The sequence below is a fragment of the Uloborus diversus genome, chromosome 6 (assembly GCF_026930045.1).
Source record: "Uloborus diversus isolate 005 chromosome 6, Udiv.v.3.1, whole genome shotgun sequence".
NCBI lineage: Eukaryota > Metazoa > Arthropoda > Arachnida > Araneae > Uloboridae > Uloborus > Uloborus diversus.
In genome coordinates this window covers 57,186,971-57,205,848 of record NC_072736.1, presented here as the reverse complement: position 1 = coordinate 57,205,848, position 18,878 = coordinate 57,186,971, and the positions used below count along the sequence as shown (strand labels likewise).

Below are 18,878 nucleotides of genomic sequence, written 5' to 3'. Positions count from 1 at the left end.
GTATTTCTGCCACCCAATGTAAAAAACTCTTTACCAACCAATGGATCAGGGTGTGCTTCAAACGCTAAAGAGAAGGTATCGCCGGCGATTTCTGAAATCGTTGATATCATCAATTAATATTGTTGAAGATTACTTAATAACTTTGAAGAAAACTGACATGCTAAAAGTTATAAGATGGGTGGCCGGAGCATGGGCTGAAGTTCCAAGCTCATCACTTTTAAAATCTTGGAACAATTTGTTAACAATAGAGATGAACTTTGCGAGGAGGAATCTGAATTATTAGGAAGAAAGCAAAAACGCTCGTTTCATTGCTTGAAAATATACCAGGATGCGACTATGTCTTTGAAGACGATATCACAGAATGGATGGAAAGTGACGAACTTTATGAAATGACAGACGATGACAACGTAGAAATGGTCGTGCAAGAAAAAACACCAGAAGAAGTGGAGGAGGAGAAGATCACAGGAAATCTCATCCCACATTCAGAAAGATTTAAAATGAGTGAGGCAGCTCTTGAGTATATAAGTCGGCAAGAGGAAGCGATTCCAGCTGATGTAATCAACTTGCGTAAGTGGAGAGACGTTGATTCTCGTGAACGGGCTGAAAAGCAAAAACAGTTCTCCATCGAGGACTTTTTCCCAAAATGAAAACTGAATATGTATCTACTAGCAAAAATACCCGACGTTGATTGGGTCAGTAATAATTGTGAGAAACAATCGCTACTTTTATTCGTTTTCTGGGTTAACTGAAAGAAATCGAAACACACCGCTTTGACGTGACGTGATCGAGCTTCTTCTTTAACCATAAAATTAAAATAGCAATGAGTATAAAGAACGAAATTGTATTCAGTTAGAAACGAAAGCACGACATTTAAGCGTATAAAAATTTGAAGAATTTCCAAAATATGAACTAACAAAAACAAAGATCACTAAAAAAAACCGTGCGCTTTATTTAATTAAACAGTACACACACACACACACACACACACACACACAAGAAAAAGAAAAAAGCTCTCTACTATGTTTCCTTAAGTGTTTAAAAAGTAGAGTTTCCAAATGTTTAAATGACTTTAAACTCATGTTTGCTCCGGAGAAGCCTTGATTCAAAACTTTCAATATGACTACTATTAATATTGATGTTGCCAACGAATTTTGGTAACACTGGGTTTTGTATTTAATCATTCAATGGGGAAATTACATGAAATTTACCGTTTTCCATTATAACTTTTTTAAACTAAGTTTTTTAGGAATAAATTACAGCCTAAGTTGCTTCCTGATAGTGTAGCTATCTGAAAAAATGGTTAAAATCCGTTCAGTAGTTTTGAAGCTTACCCCGGACATACATACAGAAGTAGCCATTTATGTATATAGATTAAATAAAACAGTAAGTACTACTTCTGCTTTTGTTATTTATCTAAAATATGTAATTACATGCTTTTTAAATTAAGTAGGGGATGGAGTTAGAAGATGGAACTCCTTCCTATCAGGATTTTTTGTTATCCGGACTGCCAATCCGCCACATTAATCCGGTTAATCGGGAGTCTACTGCAATTTTGAAAAATATAGATACATATATTTACTGATCAGTTTTATAAGAGCGCGAGTCCCGACCTTCGAGATCTGTAAACAAACGTTTTTACGCCATCCTGAAAAGTAGCGAAAATGTGGCATACGTTAGTCTGGACTTGAGATACAGATATTTATAGGAACACGTCTAATTTGAAGGCCAATTTCTCTGATCAAAAGGCAATTTGCCCCTGTCATATTATGGCTCGTTATAGTATGATGGGGCATAAGCAAAACCTGTTTTTAAAAAAATCCCTCTTTATTATTCCTATTTTTATTATATTTTATTTTACCCGTATTTATTTTCCATTTTATTACTCCTAATTTTAAATTGTAACTTTTCGCCGCATTCCCGCCCTTCTCTCCCATTTTATTACTCTTGTTTTTAATTTATATCATTTCTCCCATACATAATTTTCCATTTTATTACTGCTATTTTTAGTGTAAAGGATATTTACGAAGTCATTCCCAGATAAAGAAAATTAGTTTGAAAAAATACTTCAGATTTAAATATTATTTATTTATTTATTTTTTAATTTTTATCTCTATTTAAAACACTTTTATGTGTACACCTTTTGTATATCTGAGGTAATTTAGACGATTTTCAATTTCGCACCAACGCCAGGCACAAGCGCAGCCAGAATTTCCCTTCAACTGGAATTAGGATTTGTTCATAACAGTTCATGTATGGATATAAATTGTCATATTAAAATTAACAATTTGCACTAAATCCAAAGCTTCTGCGAGGTTAATCATCAAAACTCTCCTCGCGGTACCCTGGGAGTTGTTTCTTTCAAAGACACCATTTTGAGTTTTCGATGTTTGCGCCACCTACCTGCCTTAAGCTAATATTGTACAAATTGAAAAAGAATCTCAATGATGCAAGGATGAAAATAAAAATTAATTATACGCCAACCTTGAATAGTTTTTCAAAAATAAATTTTGTTTATCTAGGCAAGACTTTATAAACGCCCTGATACTATATTCCCGCATTTGATTTCCCATTCCGTTCCGATTTTAGGTATAAATAATACTACCAGTAAGGCATTTACTTATAAACTCACTTTCAGTTAAAGTCAATCTTTTGAGTCTTTCCAATCATAAACTTATTAAGGATTAAACTTTTTCACCAGCTGTCGACTGGTGAAAATTAACAAAGCTTCTTTGCATTCTCCGATGCTGACAAAAAAAATTTTGATTTGTTCTGATACTTGCATGATAAATAACCCTTCGAGCTTTGTTAAATTTACATTTGAACTAGCAATACATCTTTTAATACATTTTATCAGTATTTTACCTACAGTCGCGCCCGTTTATAGCGAAGCCGTATGTAACGAATTTACGCCTTTAACATAACAGTTTCAATGCACCTTCACTTTTTACGGTGTAATATTAAACTTTTTGTAGTGAAATACATGGTTTTAGCAAAAATTTCGGAACTGAATAATGAATGAATGAGAGGTTTAAGTGGAGAAATAATCATAATCACAGCACCAAATGGAGTGAAGCTATTAATGCTAGCGTATAATAAAACCCGTCAACGAGCTCTGTTAAAAATGCTTACATTAAAAAAATAATAGAAATGGGGAAAATTACATGTTTTTGTACAAAGAGAAAGTATCTTATAACGAAAACTGCACGCCTTATTATTATTTTTTTTTTTAAAGAAACGTTTTACACAGTGCACAGAACCTCACAACTACAATGTGTACAATTCAAACCTGGTTTAACGCATCGACAACGTGTACATATCTCTTTGCAGTTTCACGATATTATTTCTCGCGGTTTCGCTATTGTTATGGGGATAATTGCAGGGAATCATTCAGTGGTAAGTGCTAAAATTTTGCTCAACCGCTGAATTTATTAAGCATTCGTCTAGACAATGACTTTTCAGACTTAAAATTTTTTTTAAATAATACAACAAAACCTTTTCCTAACGCTCTTTTTTCTTCTCAGAACGTCATTTCTCAAAGGAGTACCGCGCAGTGCCTCGCTATTTGTTCAGTGAAAAATAATAAGAAAAATCCTTGCTCTTTTTCTACACTGTAAAAAAATTCCGAAACGTTACTGGGTATTCCCGTGTTACGTTTCAGGATTTTAATAGTTTTTATCCACTTCCTGAAAAAATCGAGTATCATTGTCAAAAAGTTTCCTTAATTGTTACAAGTTGCACGAATGCAGACTTTTCACTGTTGTGAAAAATATTTTTATCTCCCAGTTTATAAATTAACTGAGCGTCCTCATTAAGTGTATCGGCTTCATTGGCGTTACGGTCGTCCATGCTAATTAAACTCCCAAACGGAGCGAATAAGTATAAACTACGTTGCTTTGCAAGAATAGGGAAGTTTTCGATTTTTCAATTTTATTTTTATATGATAGAGTAACATGTATGAACATCATAGGTGAAAAAAAAATTCCGATACGATAAGTAGTTTTTTTTTTAAATTAATTTTTAAAGTTCAAGCGCTTGTGACGTCAAATGGCATAGGAAGTGACGTCATGCGCTCTTCAGATAGGGGAGAAACCGAAGGACGTGCATTCGACTTCGAAGACCGAAACGAAAAAGGCTATCTCCTCGCATTTAACTCCTCGCGTTTCTGGAACATTAAACCTCTCATCCTCTCGGATGATTCGAATATCATCATTGATGTTACTTGAGGAAGATTATTTAGATCGTGCTTTAACGAATCCGGTCTCCATAGTGTGTTCAAAAGGATTATTGAATTTCTAAAAAATAAAAATATCAGCGCGCTCAAAATGTCCCTAGCGAAAACAAAGGATCTTCGGCGGAAGGCTGCCCATTAGTGCCCTGTGACGTTTCAGAAGAGCGCAATTTTGCGCGTGGATTTTTAAAAATTCATTAAAAATCAATCACGGTGTTTTAAAATTCGGCGATGGTGAATTTTTTAGTTTTGAGGGTCAATTAACAATATCCGATAGCCAAAATATGAACATTTAATAGGTGCAACTTCCCTATTGCAGACGAGTAAACTTCTCGTTACTTACCAGCTATTCTGGCTTAGTTTTGACCATGTTTGCAACAATGCTCTTGGAACTTCATTGATAAATCAGGAAGATGCCGTGCTATTATATTATACCTTTTTAAGTTCACATTATTTTTCCAGAGACACGACTGGCTTTTAACGGCAAGATTTCTAAATTGCTGGACTTTGCAAGATATGTTACTGGAAGAAATTGGGCACATCAGCTACCCATTATTTTCCAGGAACGTTTCTGAATCGTTTTTACAGTGTATTCCTATTAACGATATTATTTCTACGTATAAAGTTGTTTAAAGTTCCTTTCACTAAAAAACTTGCTAAATTGAACTACTATTGGATGTATTGATTTCAGAGCTTAATTTGTATGAATTTTCGGATTTTTTCAGTTCTCAGAGAGTTTACAAAAATGAGTGTACTTTCTCTAAAAAGTTTAAACGGTCTTGAGTGTAAAGTTTTGGACTTGTAACATGGCGCCATAAAGTTTAAACGCCTTATTCGAATAATCATAAAAGCGGGCCACGGCAATGCTTTCAACCCACTTAAAATGAAAATTGCTATAATGTTCATATCCGTTGTACGATTAACACTAGAATAACGGAAAGGGTTACTTTGACCCCAAGCGCACTTCTTTTGCTAACCCGTATTCGGTACTTTCATAAAAAGCTTAATCCTTCCTTGACTTTTCCTACATCATCCTGTTGTGTAATAATATAAAAGTTTTTAAAAAAAGGTATTTTTTAAACCCCGAACTACAGGGTTATATAGAAACGTGGGAAGGTGTCCTTTGACTCTTTTAAGAAAAAAAAAAAGAGAAAAAAGTATTTAAGCAAATGTATTTACTGATGCTGAAATAGAGCAAAAACTCAAAAATGCCTCTTGGAGCATATGAATCACTGCAAGAATTTGAAGCATTCATCATGTTTTTGTACATAAAAGGAGCATTAGCTGTAGAGATGCGTTTTTTATGAACGAACGGGTCAATAAGAACGAATCCTTAAAATGAACGGATCCGTTCGTAGACTTAAAAAATGAACGGCCGTTCTTTTGAACCGTGAGCAGTTTGGAACACTGTATTGCTGCACTTGTGATCAAATCGCATTTTTTTTTTTTGAAAAAAATTACATTCAACTCCAAATTTTTAACTCTCAATCAATCTCAAATTTCCTTTTTCTCAGTGCAGTACAATATATTCGTTTCAAATCTTTTTACTTTCTGCTTTTTATTCATTATTTTTCTACAACCGTTGCAGTTCATTTGCATTTTCCCAATGTATCCATTAGTAATGTTTTGTGTAACTTGTTTGGGCAACTAACAAAATCTTTGGGCTACTAACAAAATACCCACTTCTTGTCCCACGCAACTGCTAAAATCTTTCTCACGCTTTCTGTCGCCAAAATTATTTCTAAAAATACCTTTTATCACTTTTCTGGACATCCTTTTGTTTTCTGTAACGTCCCTATCAACTACCATCTATAATGATTTGGAATTATTTTTCAAAATTATTAACACACTTTTATTAACTTCACCTGTATGTATTTATGTATATAGGGGAATAGGGGGCACATGTGATCATGGTATGTTTTACTAGGATAACGTCAAGCAAAAAATCTCAAAAAATTCTCAAGTAATAGCAGTACCAGCGCTATTATTTAACCAAACTTTCAAACCAAAGAACCAGTTTATGTTCCTGTAGTGATAGCTTCTTTGTTTTAGCAGATGCTGATGTATTTTTATCACTGTCTTCTTCGTGTAAAAACATATTTTAAACTAACTAATAAGCTTAATTTAATTATTGCACACCATTCTAAGAACATTCATGTAAATTTATGCCAATGTTTAAATTTTGTAATTAAAGTAAAAAAAATTTATTTTTAAAAATTAGTTCTAAGGTAGATGCCGGGGCACTTGTGACCGCGACATGTGGGGGCACATGTGAACAGCTCCCATATCCTTTCCGCAAGTATAAATATTAGTGTAGGCTTATTATAAGTGTTAAAAAAGATGTCGAGATTCATAACTATTGTTTTACTGCAATCAGTTTGTAAATTTATTGTCAATTATTATTAAATAATTATTTATCTTATTATTTATTTATTTTTTTTACTTCGTTAATTACTAAATAGTTGGCTAAAAATTTTGTGGTATATAATACTTGCACGGAAAATAAAAAAAAAAAATATTTTGCTTTAACTAAAAAATGAACTTTAAAAGTTTTTTAAAACTCATCATCATATTATTGTATGAAGCTTAAACGTACTATATAACAAGAATATACTTTACATAATAAAATATTCTTTGTATTGTTTAGTAGATTTATAAGATTTCTTCCTGTAGATCTATTGATTAGAACATGCTATGAAAATTTAAAATTTGACAGTGAGCAAAATTCTGTAATTCAGAAAAAAATATTTTCTTAATAACAGCTACTGTGCAATTCAAACTGACAGTATAGGTTACAAGCCCTTGAATGTAATTAGTATATACGTATATGCTTCATTATAACGAGTTTTTCGTTGAAATATGATGCTCGTCCTGCATTTTTCAATCGTGTTCACATGTGCCCCAAGCTTGTTCACATTTGTTCCCCTATAGGGGCATATGTGAACAATTGAAGACATTTTTTAAAAATCCCATAAAATATGGAAATAATTTTTAAGAAATCTGAAAAAAATGCATGGCACAACGAAAAGACTATTCAGTCATGAGGACTCTTTTTCTGTCAGAAATTGAAAATATTTTTCGAGAAATTAAGAAATGGAAAAAAATGTTCACTTGTGCCCCCTTTTCCCCCAATCTTGTAACGGAATGTTGCAACACAAATTTCGCCCACTTCCTGCGATCGGATTCTCAAATACGATAATCAAATTAATTATTAATTGGTAGTTAATTCCAATTTTAATCAATGTTTTGGCATAAATCCAACCATGTGAAGAAGAAAAAATAAAAGAAAAATGTTTAAAAATGCTCACAAAAATTATTTAAAAATATCTATAAAAACCTTTGATTTTTCTGCATCGGACTAAATTTGTTCCAATGTTCCAAGGTAATTAGTTATATTTTTTACTAGTGGCACCCGCACGGCTTCGCCCGTAATAGAAAAATTAAAGGTCTTTTGGTTCGCTTGTATATTTACAAACTAGTGGTACCCGCACGGCTTTGCCCGTAATAGAAAAATTAAAAGGTCTTTTGGTTCGCCTGTGTATATTTACAAATAATGTATGGTGAATTTTCTCGCCAATTGGCTTGTACCCATGTTACGGTTCCACGTTATGATAATTTCGTAATTTACTCGTCCATCTTATGATAGTTTTGTTCTTAAAATTGGAGTAGAAAAAAAACCACATCGAATTTTCGAAAAATCGCTTCGAGGTGCACACCCCCATGCTACAAACTAACTTTGTGCCAAATTTCATGAAAATCGGCCGAACGGTCTAGGCGCTATGCGCGTCACAGAGATCCAGACATCCTCCTGACAGAGAGATTATCAGCTTTATTATTAACTAGTGGCACCCGCACGGCTTCGCCCGCAATAGAAAAATCAAAAGGTCTTTTGGTTCGCCTGTATATTTACAAATAATGTATAGTGAATTTTTTCGCCAGTTGGCTTGTACCGACGTTACGGTTCCACGTTATGATAATTTCGTATCTCGCCAACTGGCTTGTGCCCATGTTACGGTTCCACGTTACGATAATTTCGTAATTTATGATACTTTTTTTCTTAAAATTGGAATAAAAAAGAACCACATCGAATTTTCGAAAAATCGCTTCGAGGTGCACACCCCCATGCTACATACTAACTTTGTGCCAAATTTCATGAAAATCGGCCGAACGGTTTAAGCGCTATGCGCGTCACAGACATCCTACAGACATCCTACAGACATCCAGACATCCTCCGGACAGAGAGACTTTCTGCTTTATTATTAGTAAAGATAACTAGTGATACCCGCACGGCTTCGCCCGCAATAGAAAAATCAAAAGGTCTTTTGGTTCGCCTGTATATTTACAAATAATGTATAGTGAATTTTCTCGCCAGTTGGCTTGTACCGACGTTACGGTTCCACGTTATGATAATTTCGTATCTCGCCAATTGGCTTGTGCCCATGTTACGGTTCCACGTTACGATAATTTCGTAATTTATGATACTTTTTTCCTTAAAATTGGAATAAAAAAAGAACCACATCGAATTTTCGAAAAATCGCTTCGAGGTGCGCACCCCCATGCTACATACTAACTTTGTGCCAAATTTCATGAAAATCGGCCGAACGGTTTAAGCGCTATGCGCGTCACAGACATCCTACGGACATCCTACAGACATCCAGACATCCAGACATCCTCCGGACAGAGAGACTTTCTGCTTTATTATTAGTAACTAGTGGCACCCGCACGGCTTCGCCCGTAATAGAAAAATTAAAGGTCTTTTGGTTCGCTTGTATATTTACAAATAATGTATGGTGAATTTTCTGGCCAATTGGCTTGTACCGACGTTACAGTTCCACGTTATGATAATTTCGTAATTTATGATAGTTTTTTTTTTAAAATTGGAATAAAAAAAGAACCACATCGAATTTTCGAAAAATCGCTTCGAGGTGCACACCCCCATGCCACAAACTAACTTTGTGCCAAATTTCATGAAAATCGGCCGAACGGTCTAGGCGCTATGCGCATCACAGACATCCTCCGGACAGAGAGACTTTCTGCTTTATTATTAGTAAAGAAGATAATGTATGGTGAATTTTCTCGCCAATTGGCTTGTACCGACGTTACGGTTCCACGCTATGATAATTTCGTATCTCGCCAATTGGCTTGTGCCCATGTTACGGTTCCACGTTATGATGATTTCGTAATTTATGATAGTTTTTTTCTTAAAATTGGAATAAAAAAAGAACCACATCGAATTTTCGAAAAATCGCTTCAAGGTGCACACCCCCATGCTACATACTAACTTTGTGCCAAATTTCATGAAAATCGGCCGAACGGTTTAGGCGCTATGCGCGTCACAGACATCCTACAGACATCCAGACATCTAGACATCCTCCGGACAGAGAGACTTTCTGCTTTATTATTAGTAAGGATAAGGAAAACTAATTTCATGCCAAAATTTAGGTGAGCCTTCAATTGGAAATTCATTGCTGATCAGACCATTGTTGAACAAAACTTTTATTCAAATGTATCTCAAATTTGCAAAGTAATTGATTTTCGTACACATGCATCGATGACTGAGATGAATTAGCTGGTTTAGACAATTACTCGACAGGCAATTTATCGGCGCAGGCAGGGGTACCCATCCCCCCAATTTAAATGGCGCAAATCCCCTCCCCCCACCCCCAAATTTTCTTCAACCCTCTTTCCCTTTTTTATTTTTAGTTCTTTTTTTATTTCATTTGCTTTTTTTTTCCAAATATTATTAATTTATATTTTAAATATTTTTATTTATTATTAAATATTATTTTTTTGTTTATTTATTAATTTTGAGTTATTATCATTATTATTATTTTAATAGAAAAGTTGTGTGCTACGTCAATGACACACCCACTCACAAAATGAAATGAAATATAAACATAATGTAATAAAAAAATGTAAAATAAATAAAAGTAATGTAAATTTCAAATAAATTAAGAAATAAATTGAAATAAACACATTAAAAAATCCCCCCCCCGCCAAAAAAAAATTTGATGGCGCATAATCCCCCCCCCCCCCCCCGTGAGTACGCCTGGGCGCAATTGAATGTTTTTAGAGCGCGGCTATATTACACACAATTATTCTTTTTGGAGTTCGAGATACCGCGTTTCGAATGCTGCCCGAGATCATTAGTCGTTTTTTTTGAGGGGGGGGATTTCCTGAATATAAAATATTTTGAATTATGCTGAAATGAATATTTTTTTGTAAAACACGTTAAGCTAAACAGAAAAAAAAAACCACGCTTTTGTATCAAAATAAACTAAGAAGTAAAAAATAATCTTTGGATGATAAGTTTATAACTTAGTTGACCAATCACTTAATTTTAATGTAATACAAAAAACGTGGAGGGGGGGCGGTCAGTTGTCTTAAATTTCTTCCATCTATTTTCCATGCAAAAATGTAAATGGACATCACCCCACGGTGTTTTTTATTACTCCATTAAAATTAAGTTTTTTTTTTCAATTACTTAATTTAGTCAACATCCAAAAATCATTTTTTACTTTTTAGTTCATTTTGCAACAAAATCGTGTTTTTTTTTATTTTAAACTGCTACGTTTTACCATAGACTTCCAAGTCGCTTATTTTACGTTCAATATCCAGAGATTTTAAAAAGGATTATTGCTGCCTATTTTTTTCCCCATTTAAGAAAGTGTTGCGTTTTTTTTTCTGTTCTCATCGTTATTGTGGAGTAATTTCGAAGCTTCTTGATAGTTAGGTGAGCCTTTTTTTAAATAAAGTTATTCGGTATTCTGGCTGAGCTACTGATGTATTTATTGTTACTCTTTTCGTCACACATGGTCCATTTGTAATACTAAATGTATTTATACAGTGCTGTAGCTGGAAAAATTTAATAACTTAATTTTTTGACACGTTGAAATGGAACCTGTGGTTTTTGGAATGGAAAACATGTCTTACCACTCGGCAACTGAGAAATATCTTACAAAGTGAACTATAATTGCTTTATGCATCGAAACCCAAATAAAGTTTTTCGATTCATTTTTCATACACTGTTGAAACTACAGGTTGCGTTCGGCACCTTTCAGGGGTGAAACGCTTGTTCACCAGCGGCACCCAATACGGAGCCGAAATTGCACCTTTTATTAGGGTGAAAAACGGGCACCTTTTAAAAGACAGACAGCGGCGGTGAAAAGAAGGAACCTTTAGAGAGATAAATGGCACCGTTACTGATTTCTACAGTAGATCGTCTTCCCTCCCTCCCCCGTATTGTGTGCATTTTTGAATATTATTGTGTTTATTGTTTGTGTTTATGATATACAAAGTCTTGGTACGTTTTTCACATTGAATTGATTTTGGGTAAAAATTTGTCATTTAAGGCATTTGATCACATTTCAGACTTTCCAACATAATTTAGAAGCGTTCATGACTTCAATTCCTCTATCCGAGTTCTAACTCTCATAAAAACCCTTGAATTGCTCTGTAGTTTTAAATGGATATTGACATTTACTACAGCATAATACCAAAAATTAAGAATGTAGGCATCTATGGATAATTTACGGACACATTCAAATTTTTCAGTTATATTACAATCACGGAAAAATCAAATCGTTTCATAAATTGCAGACGTTTCATAAACGTTTAAAATATTTTAATCAAGAGTAACATATTGATACGTATACATATATGGTTCGACATTTGAATGTCCTATTTGAACATAAGTAATCTAAAAAAGCACTTTTTTTTTCTTTTTTAAATAGGAACTTTTTTGATATTAAAATCAAAACAAATTTTTGGCATCCCACATAATATAAAAGCATTGGAAACAGAAATTAGAAAAAAAATCATAAACGCGTCTAGACAATGCATTCGTTTTTTTTTTTTTTTGAAATTACACAAACGAAATATTTTTACGTAATGAGTCATATGAGTCATGGCATGAAACACACAGAGAGATTTCTTTTCCAAGCGTCTTTTTTTTCCCTTTGCTACGTCTACGCAGCTGTTTTATTGAGAAGATAAAGACATTTAGTGTATCTGCTGTAGCAGTTAAGTTACATCGCTAAATTTTCATAACGATTACTTATTAATTATTTCGTATTGCTAACAATAAACATTTTGGGGAAAATCCGCGACACCGCTGACGCGACAAGGAAGTAACAGCATATATTAGTACACATGATAGAAAAAGCCTATGTTAAAACGGTTAACTATAAACAAGAAGTAGTACTCAGTTTACTTTGTTGAAACTCGACTCTGAAAACACTAAAAGCCTGTTGGAAAGCCTTAAATGTTATACCATGATTAAATGACTGTACTTACGCAAGGTTTTGAAGGTTTGTCCCAGAAATGTTGAATTTTAATCCAGTTTAGTTGTCAATTCAATGTGAAAATTTAATGTACCAACAACTACGTTGCTGCATCGTCATCCGCCATTAAAGTGGCTGAATTGAACTTGTGCCGGACCGCACAGCGCATGTGCCAGCGAGGCACCTTTGCGGAGGAAAAGAGTCGCTATTGGCTACTGCGTGAGCTGATGGCTCTTCATTACCTTCTTTCATCTACTGAGGTGCTAAAAGATATCGGAACAATATTTCCTAGCCTCTGTGACTCTCTATGGCTCCGTCTTTGCACCCTAAGGCGGAAAATCGCACCTATCTGGCACCTCCGGTTTTAACAGTGTAGGCATATATTCTTTCTTTAAGATAATTTTAGTTATCTTTTCTTTAAAGAATATTACTGATCTAGTGAAACATATCGAATGTACGTGAGTATGTCGTGCAGAGAGATCCTCTGCAACTTTTATAAATGAACGAAGTCGTTCAGATGAACGAGTAAAATGAACGGATCAAAAGAATGAACGATCCTCTGTTGAACGAATCATTAAAAAGAACGACATTGCCCACCTCTAATTAGCAGCTGGTTTCTGAAATGCAACTGAAAAAGTGCTGGTTAGATTAAGGCCATTTTAAACTCTTTTTTTAAATACTTCATTACATGTAATTAAAAACTCTGTATTTTTTAAATAAACTGTATTTCATATAAATGCGTTTATTTTCAACTAATTTTCACAAATATATCACATTATTCAGGGAACCAGGGGTGCCCACCTAGAAGAGGGTCATGCGCAGACTACGTCATTGAAATTTTTAGGGGGGTGTTTTGACGGGTACTTTTCTCATTGGGGGGGCCTCTGGCTTTTGGGAGGGGGGTTTTCTCGATATTTTGGGGGATACAGCCTTGCTCTTGGAGAGGGGTTGAGCATCCCTTTGAGAACTACGCAGTCTCATTCTCAATGGGTCAACTGACCCCCTGTGGTATGAATTTTATTATGATTATTATTAAACTTCAATTTTTAGATCCGAAAATAATAGTTCATGGAATCGATGTTAACCTTTTTTCTACTTGGTTCTGCAAGGTATTTCTTCTCAGCGCGTCATAACTCAAATGATTGACTGGGTTTGTTTCTGGGCTATTGCTATTTTGAGTTTTTGTTCATTTTCAAAAGAACAATTTATCCAAAGCTTACGGTAACTTGTCCAGCTTGTTTGCCTAAAGAATTTTGACTTTTGATGAAAATTTGAGGGAATATGATCCATGGCGCGAGCTGCGTCAATGAAAAATTTAGGGGAGGGAGGGGAGGTCAATTTGAAAGGGTTCCGATCTCATTTGGGCTCCGTAGCATCATATGAGGCGGTGCGCTGATCCTCTTTGGGGAGAGGGTAGACCCCACCTTAACTGATACTTTTTTTATTTGGAGGTATAGCGTTGGTCACTGAAGCTTGACCCCCCCCCCCCTTCCCCTTACAAAAAATTTTTGGATCCGTCTCTGAAAGCATTAGAAGGACTCGAACGTAACGTCATTTCTTTTTTCAAACAACTAAATTTTTTAAAGCTTCTATTTTTAATCAGCGATGTAATTACCCTCGTTATCAACTGCTTTTTGCATCTAGTATGCAGATTTTCTACCCCGGGTAGATAAAATCGACTGCGTTTTAGAGCAAAATATCTAGAAATGGCATCTTGGGTAAAAGCCAAAGTTTCAACTATTTTTCTCAGAGAAAGTGCTTTCGCGATCGAAAGAAATTGAAATCAGATGGTGTAATTTGTAGCGAGAATATTTCCATTATCCTCATATAAGTAATAGCCGATGATCGAGTAAACCGCGTGTTTCAACATTGAAACACCCGCTACGGCATGGGAATTTGATAATTGTATGTTTTGGTAATGTTTAACATGCAGGGAAAGGCTTTATTGTGACAAGGATGAATTCGATCCGGTAACTTAACTGTTTTACTGGTAAGACAGTCATCTTAGAGGAATGAAAAATGAAAAAAGTGGTTGAAAATTAACACTATTCACTTGAGTTTAAGGTTCATCCACTGGAGTTAGGGTTAAAATTTTAAATATCAAAGTATCACCAAACAGGCAATTGCTTCGTTCAAATGTAGACGAGTAGAAGCAATTTTCACCCGTCATACCTTGAGGGGCAACTTTATAGTTATAAACAGAAAAAGACTGATCCTGAAACATGATGATACAAGACCACACTGCATAAAGTGAATCCTTGAAACATTAATCAGCTGTAGTTATAAACAGAAAAAGACTCATCCTAAAACATGATGATACAAGACCACACTGCTTAAAGTGAATCCTTGAAACATTAATCAGCTGTGGCGAGTTACTTCACCCACTATACTCACCTGATGTTGCACCATCACATTTCCCTTTAATAAGGTCTATATGTGGCAATAAAAAGCTTGTAAATTTGTCTGATGTTCAAAATGCCATCCCACAGATATTTCGATCATTAACCTGTTCATTTCAATCCACCCGGGATTAAAAATTTGTGCACAAGAAGGCAAAAGGTTGTTGATAACGAAGGTAATTAAATTGTTGATTAAAAATAAAAACTTAAAAAAAAAAAATATATTTGTTTGAAAAAAAAAAAACTACATTATATATATATATATATACACACTTTTCGGCACACCTAATACTGCAACGATCAATAACATCTCAGGCCATGCTATGATTCAAGTTCAAACCATCGACGCGTTGTCCTGCTCTACCGCCCGTGTTTGAGAATAAATCTCAGAGGAGCGACTGAGTTTGAAAATATTTTTTAATATAGTATCCTTAAAAATATTTTTATGAGGTTTCGGTTATAGTCTCGATCACAAGGACTGTTTTAATTCGCCCTTTGATATTCTCTTCAACGATATTTAAATGTATTTTCGATTTTTTTTTTGTCATTTATTGTTTTTCACGTTAGAATTATCCATTCCAAAATGTGCTTTCACAGAAGATCCTCACTTTCAATTAGTAATCTTAAAGAAATTTATTAAAAAAATTCATTTCGTTTCTGTTGCCAATTAAAACTTCTACATCAATGCAAGAAAGTCAATGAACTTGCAATTAATCTCCCATTGCACGTTATCTACTTGTCCATCCTCTCATACCTCAATCCTGTCAAATAGAACATTTTCTAAACATTAGAGGAGAAGGAAACTGAAACAAAAAATAATAAAATAATAATAATAATGAAATAAAAATGACTGCAGAAGAAATTTTGAAAAGTAGGGAAAACGACGTCCAACGGGAATTTTCATCGTATAGCTAAAATCCTTTCTTATTTATCATCGCAATAGTTATGCACAAACTGGCATTGTGACAAAAAGGATATAAATACGAATGACGCATGAATGAGAGCCGTATAAATGGTGCTTTGCGTGCAAAGAAAATTGGGAATTCAGTTACTATTATACTATTGAAGCTCATCTACCAGTAAAATTACTGTAATTGTGTCAGTGAAAGGTTTCCTAGACTGCATAACACTTTTTTCTGCTTTTTTTTTCTTCTTTACTTGGTCCCACTAACATTCAGATACAATTTTCTTGCAACTGAAAATATTCATTTAAGCAAGAACGCTTCCCCGCAACGTATAAAAATCATTGAACATAATTCCTCCACTAGCGCAGCCAATTCGTCTCTCCGCGGAAGCCGGCACACATTATTATTTACATGCAAATATTTCAAAATGTGAATCACTCCCGTGTTCTGCACAAAGGGTCCTCCATACGTAATAACCCCCCAAAAAAGAGGCTTAAAGCGCGCGGAATCGGAAGTGCCTCCAATGCCTTTGGCTAATCTGTTCCTGCGTAATCACAGCCATTAATGGCCGCATCTCCCCATTATTGCGGGGCTCTGAAGCCGGCGCGCAATTTCCCGGTCAATAATTTGTCCACTTGGGGGACAATGGGCGGTGATTAAAATTGAAAATGGGGAGGAGGAGAGTGGGGGAGCGGGGGGATCCAATCCGCTTCCGGCCTCTGAATAAAACGTAATTGACGACAATTAGTTGATTTGATGAAGAAGAGGAATGGACGAAATGGATTTTCTACCGCCCACGGAAAATGCTCCTGAAGAGGAAGTCCGAAGTACTTGCGAAATTGTTTGGAAACGTTTTCGTTCCAGTTTGTCAATGACGCTTTCATTATAACCCCCCCCCCCCTCCTTCCTCAGTTCAGTGACGACAAAAGATTTCTTTTTTTTAAATACACATCATTGATTTGATTTCGCCAAAGTGGGAAGGTTTTTTGCTCTATATTTCTTTTCTTTTGAAGTATTTTAACTTATTTGTTCTTCGTTCATTAAGATCAATAGCAGATTTACTGAAATTAATTTTCAAACACCATTCTAAAATTTCTCGTTTCTCAAAAAAGGAACGTAATTGGCCTGCCATTGTTTCAAGTTCTTTTATTTTTCAATTTCATCTTCCAGTAGAATAGAATATGCAAGTACCTTTTTTTTTTTTCTTTAATTCTCTATTGATCAGTTGTAGCACTCGTTGCACCCTGTAGAAGTACTGCTGGGATGTCATTTCCTGCTGTAAAAGAAAATATTCATATTAACAGATGTTTCGTCTTTTATTATATGAGATTTGCATATTTGCGTAACAAGCTAAGTGTTATAAATTTTACATTGCACATGAATTGTGCGGGTACAATCACTTCCGTGCAAAAGTCACCAATTTGTCCCGCACGTGACAGCTCTTTATTTAAAAAAGTAATAATTTTAAAAGGCAATGAACAATTTTTTTGCTCAAAAAATCACACATACGATTGTGGTTTCTTAAGAAACACAATTTTGTTCATTACCTGTTTAAGTTATTAGTTTTAAAGAAAAACATGAGTTGTCACGTGTGGAACAAAATGACCGTTTTCCGTGGAATTAATCCTAAATATTAGTAAAGTAAAACATCGTTCTATATCTCTTTATTTTTCTCATTTCTTTTCCTTTTGTTCCAGGTATGGTTTCAGAACCGCCGGGCAAAGTGGAGGAAAAGAGAAAAGGCCATGGGTAGAGACAGTCCTAACCTTCCTTCAGGAGTAGATCTCCTCATGGGACCCAGATCCGACCTGCCCTCGCTGTACCCCAACTCGGGTCCACACTTACACGGAAGCCTACCAATAGGGCATTCGGACCACCACCTGTGGCCTCTGTCCACGGCCGGTCTACAAGGCCCGCTAGGACTATCCCACATGCTCAACTTCAACAACGGCAATTCGGGGCCTGGAGCGATAGGGCCACCAGGATTTCTTGGACACGCCCATGGGCCCCCTTCTTGGCCGAAGGCTGTTACGCCACTCAGCTCGGCTTTGCTGTCAGTCTACATGCTCAGTTCAGCTGCAGCTTCAGCCTCAGCTTCCACATCTTCGTCGACCACAGCTCCGTCTATCACCAGTTTCGCACACCACCATCATGCCCTGGCTCATGCAGGTGGTAAAGGAGCCCCTTCGTTCCTGGGACAGACCCACCTGCAACCGACCTTTATAGGTCTAGACTCTGGGCCCTTAGTGAAAAGTCTGGATCCAGGAAGATCCAGCCTAGACATCCTTAGACTCAAGGCAAAAGAACACGGTCTGGAGAGGCCCAGTTCCCCAACTACAGCCTCAAGACCGAACTCATCTTCCTGAACTTGTTTCGCATGAAAGAAAATTTTGTACTCAAGCAAAGTCGTTAGTTAGACATTAGAAATGAACGAAGTTACACAACACAGAAGCTAGAAAACCTGAATAAGTCATTACTGAAGCTCCTATAAGAAAAACTTCTGTAGCCTGTTTTGTTGTTGGCGACAAAAAAGTCTCACTTTGCAACGTTTCAGTAGTACGACAAACTTGGCAATACTATCATTTTATTTGGTGATATTTTCCTCAAAAGCAAATAATGAAACAGCCTAGGCAAAGAGCAATTTTGATCAATATTAGTAGAACAAGCTATCGCCTTTTAAAAATGATTGGGGCAGTGAAGACAAGAACAGTTTATCTTGTGTCTGCAATTTATTCTTTATTTATTCAATCCATATCTATAAGTTACTATGAGTAGTTAAATAGTTGATGGTATTAGTTGCAATTCTTTTTGAAAGAAGTACCATGAGTGGCACAAGTTGGCGAGACACAGCAACCATAACAGGCTACTATTAAGCAACAACCCAAGTGAACAACAAGGTGTTTGGTCGCCAAACTCGGATTGTAGATTGCTTATTACTTATTGCATCTTTAGAGAGATGCTATCGTGCAGTTTCGTAAACTATACTAGATCTGCATAATGATTTAGGAACAAATCCCACTCATTCTGATCTGCAGTTCGTTTGCTTATGGATAACGTGCAAATC

At 35.5% G+C, this 18,878-nt stretch overlaps 1 protein-coding gene across 1 annotated transcript in view; it reads left to right on the top strand.

Moving 5' to 3' along the window:
* Nucleotides 1–18,180, top strand: part of LOC129224517 (retinal homeobox protein Rx-B-like) — a 76,906-nt gene extending 58,726 nt beyond the window's left edge. The window contains exon 4 of the mRNA XM_054858981.1: nt 17,512–18,180. Within this exon, the coding sequence (XP_054714956.1) occupies nt 17,512–18,180 (669 nt within the window). The remainder of the gene's footprint in view (nt 1–17,511) is intronic.
* Nucleotides 18,181–18,878: the final 698 nt, after the last annotated feature.